The sequence below is a fragment of the Pteropus medius genome, unplaced genomic scaffold, assembly GCF_902729225.1.
Source record: "Pteropus medius unplaced genomic scaffold, Ma_sr-lr_union100, whole genome shotgun sequence".
Taxonomy (NCBI): domain Eukaryota; kingdom Metazoa; phylum Chordata; class Mammalia; order Chiroptera; family Pteropodidae; genus Pteropus; species Pteropus medius.
Window position 1 is genome coordinate 13,758 of NW_024347793.1, and position 9,497 is coordinate 23,254.

General features: G+C 56.0%; 1 protein-coding gene across 5 annotated transcripts; it reads right to left on the minus strand.

The window, feature by feature from the left end:
- Positions 1-1,088: 1,088 nt before the first annotated feature.
- DOHH (deoxyhypusine hydroxylase) lies at positions 1,089-6,411 on the minus strand. 5 transcript variants are annotated; one of them, XM_039878324.1, is made up of 5 exons: positions 6,278-6,411; positions 3,349-3,666; positions 2,833-2,909; positions 2,153-2,390; positions 1,089-1,811 (listed from the first exon to the last, which is right to left on the minus strand). In XM_039878324.1, exons 2-5 carry the CDS (start codon positions 3,620-3,622, stop codon positions 1,468-1,470), a joined length of 933 nt encoding a protein of 310 aa, XP_039734258.1. In that variant the 5' UTR covers positions 3,623-3,666; positions 6,278-6,411; the 3' UTR covers positions 1,089-1,467. The 5 variants fall into 5 exon arrangements, with proteins under 5 accessions (XP_039734258.1, XP_039734255.1, XP_039734257.1 ...); XM_039878321.1 differs by lacking the exon at positions 6,278-6,411 and adding an exon at positions 6,033-6,192; XM_039878323.1 differs by lacking the exon at positions 6,278-6,411 and adding an exon at positions 5,916-6,007.
- Positions 6,412-9,497: the final 3,086 nt, after the last annotated feature.

Sequence of the window (9,497 nt, forward strand, 5' to 3'; positions counted from 1 at the left end):
TTCTAAAACCCTGTCGTTTCCTAAGCGATGAGAGGGCCCCTTTGTGCTTCCAAAATTACCCCTCCCACCACACCTGAGTGCATGCTAATGGAGTGGGCGGGAACGTTCAGCCTGACCCCGCCCCGGGAGGGCAGGGCTGGGGCTGATCACTCACTCGCGAGCAATGACTTAATCAACAAGGCTGCGTGATGGGCCCGCCATAAAAACCCGAAAAGAAAGGACTCAGGGAGATTCCACGTGCCAAGGAGGCCACGCGCCCCAGCTGCACATGGACAGGAGGGAGCCCTCGGGACCTCGCCCCATGTGCCTCTTCCTCTGTCCTTTACAGCAAACGGGTAGGTAAAATGCTTTCCTCAGTCCGGAGCCATTCCAGCAAAACCTCAAACGTGAGGTGGGGTGGTGGGGACCCCAGTCGGTCGGAAGCACAAGCCTGGGAGGCTCGGGGCCAGACGGGCTCTGACGTGGGGGCGGTCCTGGGGGCGGTCCTGGGGGCTGCGCTAAGCCCGGGACCCTAGCGTCGGGACTGCACTGAATTGTGGGGCACCAGGCAGGCGTCCGCATGGAAACAGAATTGCTGCGTGTGGAAAACCCACACATTTGGTGTCGGAGGGCTGCGAGCAGAAGAGACGGTCGTAGTTAAGGCAGGTCGAGGACCCGCCTCCTGGCACCTGCGCCTCAGGGAGCCCCCCTCCACCTGCATCGGGGATACTGTCGACCCACAGAAAGGAAGATGCAGTTAGGTCGTCATTAGGCTCACCTTGTACAGCAGTAAGTGGGCTGCTTAAGGCTGCACCTAGAGGAGGGGGAGCTGGGCTGGGGTCCCACAGCCCAGACTCTTAGCCATACTACCAAACCCCTTCCCCTGTGCCCCCACGAGGGTCTGGGGAGGACCAGGCTGGAAGGCTTGTTTCCCATACCCCCCTGGAGCTGCCTGGGCAACTTTCCCTTAGGGAGACAGCGAGGGAGCAGGACAGGCTTGTCTGGCACAGGACAGGCGAGGAGCTAACACTCCAGCCCCCGCACCCTTAAGGGACGTTCCCTGAGAACAGCCAGCCCACCCCTGCGGCCACCAACACACTCAGAGTCACTATTTGGCAAAAATAATTTATTCCACTTAAGCTCTGACCTGGGGCCTGCTCGTCCCTCCCCAGCCCAAGTCCCTAGCCCAGTCCACCACACCTTCCCCTGCACCCCCTCATTCCTCAAAAAGGTGGGCCACCCCAACCTCCCACGAGCACAGTCCCACGCCTGCACCCCATCAGACCCTCACCCCATGCTGACATCCCGCCCTGAGGCCTGCAGCCCTGTGCTAGGCCCCTCAGTAGGGGGACAGCAGAGACCTCAGCCAGACCCGGGTGGGGGAGGTACTCGAGATGAAAAGGCGGCTGGGGTCCCAAGTGCACAGACAGGAAGCGAGCTCCGATTCGCAGGAACGAGCGAGCGCGTCCTGGAGGAGAGCGGGCGAGGTCATGGATCCGCAGGGGAGAGGCTTTGGCTGGGGGGCGGGCGCAGCCGCTCCAGCCCGTCGGCATACTGGAAGGCCGGCCCCGCCTCGTACTCGTACATGTCCAAGGCCACCTCGCAGCTCTCCCGCACCACGCGCTCGGGGTCAGCCGCGTGGGCGCGCAGGGCAGCCAGGCAGGCGGGCCGGGCGATGGCGCCCAGGGCCTCGGCACATTCGTGCCGCACCATGGGGCTCTCGGCGCCCCGGGCCAGGGCCGCCACCAGCTGGGGCACGGCGGCCTCGTGCTGCAGCTGGCCCAATACGTAGCCGATCTCGTGGCGGAAGAGGGCGCTGCCACAGCGCAGGCCTGTGGGGGGCAGGGGGCGGGGTCACTGCAGGGCAGTGCCATCCGGGCAGGTGGGGACACCGGGGAGGGGGGCTGGGCAGGTAGAACAGGGCGCTGGAGTTAGGCTGTCGAGGGTCCACCTCCAGGGCCGCTGTTGACAGGCTGTGTGACCGCGGGCAAGTCACCCTGCCTGGGGGGCCTGTTACCCACCCATGGGGATGGGGGGCAATAAGAGCACTCGCCGCCTCCGAGGATGTGTTAACTCGTGCGGAAGTGCGGGGGGCTGGGCCAGGGCGCGTGCCCCGGCACCCGCTGCTCCCTGTCCCAGACGCAGCCAGAGCCTCACTGGGGCCCCTCCTCACCCTCGGCCAGTGCCAGGGCAGCCTCCTCGCCGCCGGCATCGCGCAGGGCGAACATGGCTCGGTACCGGTCGAAGAGCGGCAGGGCCTCGTCCAGCAGCGCCTCCCGCAGCCTGCCCACGTCGCGCTCCTCAGCGGGCGGGGCCGGGTCCACTGACAGGTAGGGCCCAGCGGCAGGCGCCCCGCCGCCCTGCAGCAGCCATTCCAGACGCCGGACGGCCAGCTGGCAGGTTTCGGCCACCTACAGGGAAAGGGGTGACCGGTGGGGATGTGGGGGTGAGCCTGACGAGACCCGTACCGCATCTCCTGGGAGTTTTGGGGGAGACAGGGCCCGGGAGGGGCTCCATGTGGAGGTGACGTGGAAACCCAGTGCAAAGGCCGGGAGGCGGGGCCTGCCAGATCCACCAGTGCTCAGAACAGACTTACAGACTGCGGGTCACAGTGGGGACCTGGGATTTTATCCTAAAGGTGATGAGAAGCCATGGGATGGATGGATGGAGAGGTGAGGGCTCAGGGCCGAGTACAGGCTGGCCAAGCAGGGCGGGTTTTGGTGGGGAGAAGGGTTTGGTTGTGCCCAGCGGGGCAGTGGGCTGCACCCACCCACACCGCCACCCCTCCCCAGAATCCCTGGCCAAGCAGATGCCCTGGCAACCAGACCCAGGGGCGGGGCCCGGCCACCTTACCTCCAGCACAGGGTCGGTGGAGTGCTGCTTCAGGATCTCCATAACTTCCGGGTCCCCAATGGCCCCCAGGGCCTCCCCTGAGAAGAGCCAGGCAGAGAGCTCAGGTCACTGGGCAGGCGGGGACAGGCCCTGGGCCCCTCAAGGGATGCTCAGGACGTACTCAAAACAATGACCGACCAACGGATGAAATGGATAAAACAGGCATCAGCGGCTGGCAGTCTACAGCCCAACACCTGTTTTTATGTGTGAAGAATGTTTTTAACAGTTCAAAAAAATTATTTTAATCAAAGGGATAATATTTCACGACAGGTGAAAATTATGTGAAATACAAATCTCAGAGTCCATAAATATTTACTGGCACATGACCATGCCCATCTGTTGACTGGTTCGTGGTGGCTTTTTTGCTAGGATGGCAGAGTGGAGTTGTGGCGACCGGCCGCGGGGCCCAAGTTTGGGTCACGTGAGTGCGTGTACGCAAGGCAGAAGGGCACCTGCACCCGCAGCCCCGCCACTCACCAGCCTCGTGACGCACCATGGGCTCCTGGCAGGTGTCACGCAGCACGTCCACTAGCACAGGGATGGCCCGGCGGTCCTGCATCTGGCCCAGGCAGTAGGCCAGCTCGTGCTTGAGCAGAGCAGAGTCATCGGTGAAGGCCCGGCTGATCCAGGCGATGGCGCTGGGGCCGCCGAGCCCTCTGAGTGTGAAGAGCGCCCGGAAGCGCGCCTGCAAGGGCTGCCGGGGGTCCACCAGCGTCTGCCCGATGGCCTCTACCTCCTGCTCTGTCACCATGGCAGCCACCTTTCCCTTCTGTGGCTCTCCTCAGGCACAAGAACCTAGGATGGAAAACCGAAAGGCCAGGTTACAGGTGTCCTTCTCCGGCTCACTGACTTGTTCGTTTATGTTGGGACCTGGTGGTGGCTTCCTGCCGCTGTCCGGCCTGACATCTAGGGTGAAAATCTGGCTGCTCTGGCCCCGCCTACTTGCTGTGTGGGTCTCCATCATTTACTTTCCCTTTCTGGGCCTCTGGCCTAGTCATCAGCAGTGACCTCCGCTGGTCTGTTCACACCACAGCCAGAGGGACTGGTAGCTGGTCCTCAAGGTTGTCCCCCATGACGCCCACCTCTGGTATCCATCCCCCCAAATGAATAGGAGTGACCTATGTGAACAATAGGATATGGAAGAAATGACAGTGTGACTTGAGGGCAGGTTGTAAGAAACACTGGATAATTTGTTACCCAGCGTAGGTAACAGATACAGGAGCCCTTTCAGCATGTAAACCGGACCATGTGACTCCCTTGCAACACATCACAGTGCTTCATTACTCCAAACTCCTTGACAGTCTCAGAGGCCCCGTGCGACCTGTCCCTGTCCCCTCCCCGCCCTCGCTTCCTTCCTCTCTTCCCTTTTTCACTGCACTCGACCAAACAGGCCTCCTCACTGTACCCCCAACAAACCACGCGCAGTCCTGCCCCAGGGCCTTTGCATGGGCTGTTCTTGCCCTAAGGTACACTCTTCCCAAAATGCCCCCCATGCTCGCTCACTCGCTTCCTTGAGTCTCTAATGTCACCTCTTCAGGAAAGCCTTCCCTGATCACGTCTTCAGCGTTACGCCTCTATCTCTTTTTCCTTGTCCTTTCTCTGGAGCGCGTACCACCGTGACACACCGTACTGGGTATTTATTGGTTTAGCCTCTTGTGGTCAGTCTGGTCCCTCACTGGACTCTGAAGGCAGGGACCGAGTCTCTCAGTCACTGCTGCACGCCCGGCACACAGGAGGGTCTCGGGAGGAACAAGAACCCGCACAGTAACAGCAGCAGCTGACACTTACAGAGCACATGCTACGCGCCAGGCACCTTTCCTGAGCCCTTTAGAGTCATGAGCTTGTTAACCTTCACCACGACTCGATGAGACAGGCGCTAAGACTGTTGTCATTTTACAGAAGAGGAAACAGAAGCACAGGCAGGGTGATGACTTGCTTAGAAACAGCGTGAAGTTATAAATCCAGGTGGTTGGGCTCCAGAGTTGAGCTCTGAACCGATGATGCTGTGTTGAGTGGATGAAATAAGATGGAACAACACAGCTAAGACTGGGAGGAGTGTTCCCCCTCTGTCCTCTAGGCCAGTGAGGACCTGGTGGCCGCTTCGTAAATATAACAAGCAGGTCGCGGCATGTCGGCAGCCCTCTGGCTCCCAGCGGCATCAGCAGGGCCACCTGGTTTAATTTAAGGAGGGAGGTGCAGCTGCAGGAGCACAGGTGACCATCAAAGAAGGTGACACCTGAAAGAGGGATCATCGGAATCCGCAGAAGCCAGGAGTGAGCCCACGCAGCAAATTAAGAGCAGACGAGACCCAGGCCTCCTGACAGGCCTTCCATAAATATCTGCTGAACTGAACATCTACTGCCTGCCAGGCACGCTCCTGATCACTTCATACACGGTATAAAATCAGTAGCATCCGGAAAATGGGCAGAAGGGGATCGGGGACCTCACAGAGTTATCGTCAATGAAGTTACGCTTGAGCACAACCGCTGGCGCCCAGCTTTATTAGGCACCTAATAAAGCTGAGCTACTATTAAGAATTTCTGCACGGAGCCCCACACCTGCCTCTGTGCTCCTGAGGACAAGGGACACTACACCTACCAGCTGGAAGCCCGCAGATCACACCTGAGGCCTATTTTTCACTGGGATGGGGGACCGGGGTGTGGGCGTGGGGCTGAGGGGATGAGCCCCCGACCAAGGCAGAATCTGCTCACACCTGTGAAGAAGGTCTCAGACACACAAGATGAATTAGGGATGGAGGAAGAGACCTAGATCCAGGAAACCTTTCCCCCTCCTAAAAACCTCTCTAAACCAAGAATTCTCAAAAAGATCGCCAGTAACTAGACAGCCCCCGCCCCCCCAGAAGGGATCCCTCAGGGCTGCTCGCAAGACCCCTTTCCTTAGGATGGACTCCTAAGAACCGGACGCCTCAGGATCTGTCTACACTAACCCTCGATTACCGGTCCTCCCAGAATCCTGAGAAAGGAGTCGCACGACATAGAACCCCCGCACGCGCTGGGACCCCAGAACCCGGGGGAAGAGCTCACCGGCACTCGAGACCTCTCGTGAGGAGGCTTCTCCAACCGCCAGCCAATGAATCCCAGAGCCGGGACCCCCACCGAGGTGTCCGCCCCGTGCCCGCCCGCCAGGTCCGGGCCCCGCACCGTGCTCCCCGCTGCCGGAACGCCGGAGCGAACGCCCGAAACGCAGGACCGCCAGGCTGGGCCGCCGCCGCAGCCGCCACTTCACCAACTGCGACGCTCGCAGCGCGCTCTGGGGGCTGCCATCTTGCCACCCACGTGACGTAGCCGGACGGCACCAACGCAGCGCGCAGGGGGGAGATGCAGTCAAAGGCTGCGCGGCGGGAGGAGACCCGGAAGCGCGCGTCGGCACCGGCACCGTAACTTACACTCCCACACCAGAAGGCGTCTAAGGAAATCCCTCAGGGAAGGGGGAGGGCAACGTCCATCCTTTCCCCGAAAGCGATTCTCTGCGGCCGCACCACCCGGTACGACTTGTGGAAATGGTTTGTGCCGATTCAGCCCGTGGGGGGGTGGATAGTGACGGAGCATGCGCAGCGTCCCTGGGCGTGGCCAATGACCGTGGCTAGACCAGAGAGAGCAGGCGGGATTAAAAAGACATGATTGAGTCATTCATTCAATAATTCACTTGCCAAATTGTTCATGGTCGCTGAGGATGGGATGGCCTGCATTTTTACCCTTGAGAAGCCACTGGAGGTGTTAAGGGAAGCTTTTAGGCTGGTATGTAGAGCAAACAGGATTCGCGAATGGATTGGGCATGGAATTTGGGAGAGTTTTGTGTGGTGACATTAATTAATGAAATCCGATGAATTTCAGTACATTTTAACAGTAAGCCATATATATTTTTATATTGTGTTCACCCCTCATAGTTAGATTTCTTTCTGTCACCATATATTTGACCCCTATTACCCCGTCTACCTCTCCCCTCCCCCGAGAGTCTTAACCTGTCAAGATAAGTACAGGGTGTTGACATGAGTAACTGGAGCGAGGGAGAGGCCATTAACCATTAGCCTTCTCGTCACGTCCAGCCTCGGTCCTGTGGACTCTACCTCTCTAAGAATCCAAATCAGTCACTTTGCTCACCTTTACTGCCCCCATGAGGGTCCAGGCCACCACTAGCTGTCACCAGGATGCTGTCCACACAAGAAAAAGAGAGTTTTTAAGGGACTATATCAAATCAGTATGATGGTTCCCCAAACAGTTAAACATAGAACTACCATAGGTATACACCCAAGAGAAATGAGAGCGGGCTCAGGCAATTGTACACCCATGTTCACAGCAACGTTATTCACAGTGGCCACAGGCCTGTTAACTTGTTATATTTTTTCTGTCTCTGTGAAGTCAGTTCCTCTAGGGAACTCATAAAGTGGAATCACACAGTATGTGTCCTTTTGTGTCTGGCTTATTTCACTGAGCATAATGTCCTCAAGGTTCATCCCCGTTGTAACGTGTATCTGAATTTCCTTCCTTTTCAAGGAGGAATAAATATTCTATTGCATGTCAATGGACATTTTATCTTCTCATCTGCTTATGGACACGTATTGTTCCCGCCTTTTGGCTATTGTACGTCGTGCTGCTGTGAACGTGGGTGTGCAAGTTGTATTTGACTCCCCTGGGGGGATACATACCCAGGAGAGGAATTATTGGATCATGTGGTAACTATTATGTTTAACTTTCGAGAACTCCCAAACTGTTTTCCACAGCAGCTGCTCCAATTTACATTCCCACCAACAGTGCACAAGGGTTCCAATTTCTCCACATTCTCATCAACATTTGTTATTTTCCACTTTTGATAATAGACATCCTAAGATGTATACAACTTATTTTGAGATGCGTAAAAAATTTGATATATTGATGGGTAGATAGAAGGGTGGATAGTTATGTAATAGATAAAATATAGCAAAATGGTAACTAGAGAAAGTGGATGGTGGGCATATGACAATTCAATTTAAAATTCTTTTAACTTTTCTATACATTTGAAAGTTTTTATAATAAACCAGTGGAAAATAGGTGTCAAGGAAAAGGAGGGCTACTTCTATTCTCAACGTTCGAATATTTCCAAGTTAAACATTTAAAAAGTGTTTTAACCTTTCGACCTTTGAGTCTGCGAATCCATTTTGACGAATTTATCGGACAGCAATATAAAAAAAGTAAAAATGAAATACTCCTTGCAACATTATTTGAAATGAGAAAAAAAAATGGAAAAGCACTAACAGCACCGCCTCTACCTTCCCTGGGGTTCAGCCCCCATTATCACTAACCTGGACCAGTGTGCAGTTCGCTCCATACCGGACAGCACCCCCACGTTCGGCTCACGCGCTCCTCCCCCTCAGTCTGTCCTCCCCACAGCAACCACAAGAGGGCACCTGTGAGCGCCCGAGTCAGGCCCCTCCCTGCTCACACGCCCCCAGGCTCCCACCTCCCTCTGGGTAAAGCCAAGTCTTTCCCGGCCCCCCCTCCCCCCCAAGCCTGCTCACCTCCCAGTCCCTCCCCACCTTCCCTCCTCCTCCTAATCTACATCTGCTCCAGGCACAGGGGCCTCCTCACTGTTCCTCCAACAAGCCAGGCAAGGTCCAGCCTCAGGGCCTTTGCACATGCTGTTGACCTAGAATACTTTTTTCTTCCAAATATCTCTATTCACTCCCTCACTGAAACGTTTGCATTCCTTTATTCAGTTCCCTGCTTTATTTTTCCCCATAGCATCTATGTTTTACTGTTTGTTTTTCTAATTATTTTGTTTACTGCCTGTCTTCCTCTCTAGACTACAAGCACCGTGAGAGCAGGGATTTTTGTCTGCTTCGTTCTCCATCATATGACACAATCTGGAAAGTACAAATAGAGCCCCAAACAGTCCCACCACGGTCCACTCACGAAATCCCGGACAGTGACTCCAGCGAGTCAGTACCCCCGGGGCCAGCACACCACTGAGTGGACCCCAGCACCTGCTACACGCCGGGCACACGGTAGATGCTGAATGAGTATTTGAGGAAGGAATAAATTCGTTATCGATATCGAACTGTCCATCGATAGGGAGACTGACCAAGTAATGCATTAAATATGCCATGCATAGCAACAGAGTCACTTCGATAGGCCAACTACGAGTTTAAGATATTCAGTCGTTCATTTCGCAGATATTTACTGGGCACCTACTGTGTGGCAGGCACTGTCCTGTCCCAGGCATAGAGGACGTACAATGGAACAGTGTCTGGCTTCATGGAGCCAACATTCTGATTATTATTATTATTATTATTATTATTATTATTATTAGTTTACTGTCTTCCTCTGGGTTTAAAAGCTGATCCCGGATACCTGGGCGAGCAGTCCACCTTGGCTGGCTTGCAAGGACACCATCATCACTGTGTCTGGTGACTCCAGGTGACATTCTGACAGTGTTTTGTGACTCTGGGCGAAGTTCTCGCGGGGCTTCCCTCGGGCCAGGCGCTGTGTTGACTCTGGAGGGCTACAGGGCAGAGTGCCAGGTGTGATCTGTAGAGACAGGCCTGGGGGAAGGAGATAGGCCCAGGGCTGCAGGAAGCAGATATGGAGGCCACACCCGAAGGCAAGGAAGGCCCTGTGTGTCAGGGACCT

Bases quoted from the DNA above. Each gene is read 5' to 3' on its own strand.
- DOHH (XM_039878324.1), bottom strand. From the start codon at position 3,622: ATGGTGACAGAGCAGGAGGTAGAGGCCATCGGGCAGACGCTGGTGGAC. The intron at 2,391-2,832 runs GTAAGGTGGCCG...CTTTCCCTGTAG, and splicing joins CCACCGACCCTGTGCTGGAG to GTGGCCGAAACCTGCCAGCT. The intron at 1,812-2,152 runs GTGAGGAGGGGC...TGCCCCCCACAG, and splicing joins TGCCCTGGCACTGGCCGAGG to GCCTGCGCTGTGGCAGCGCC.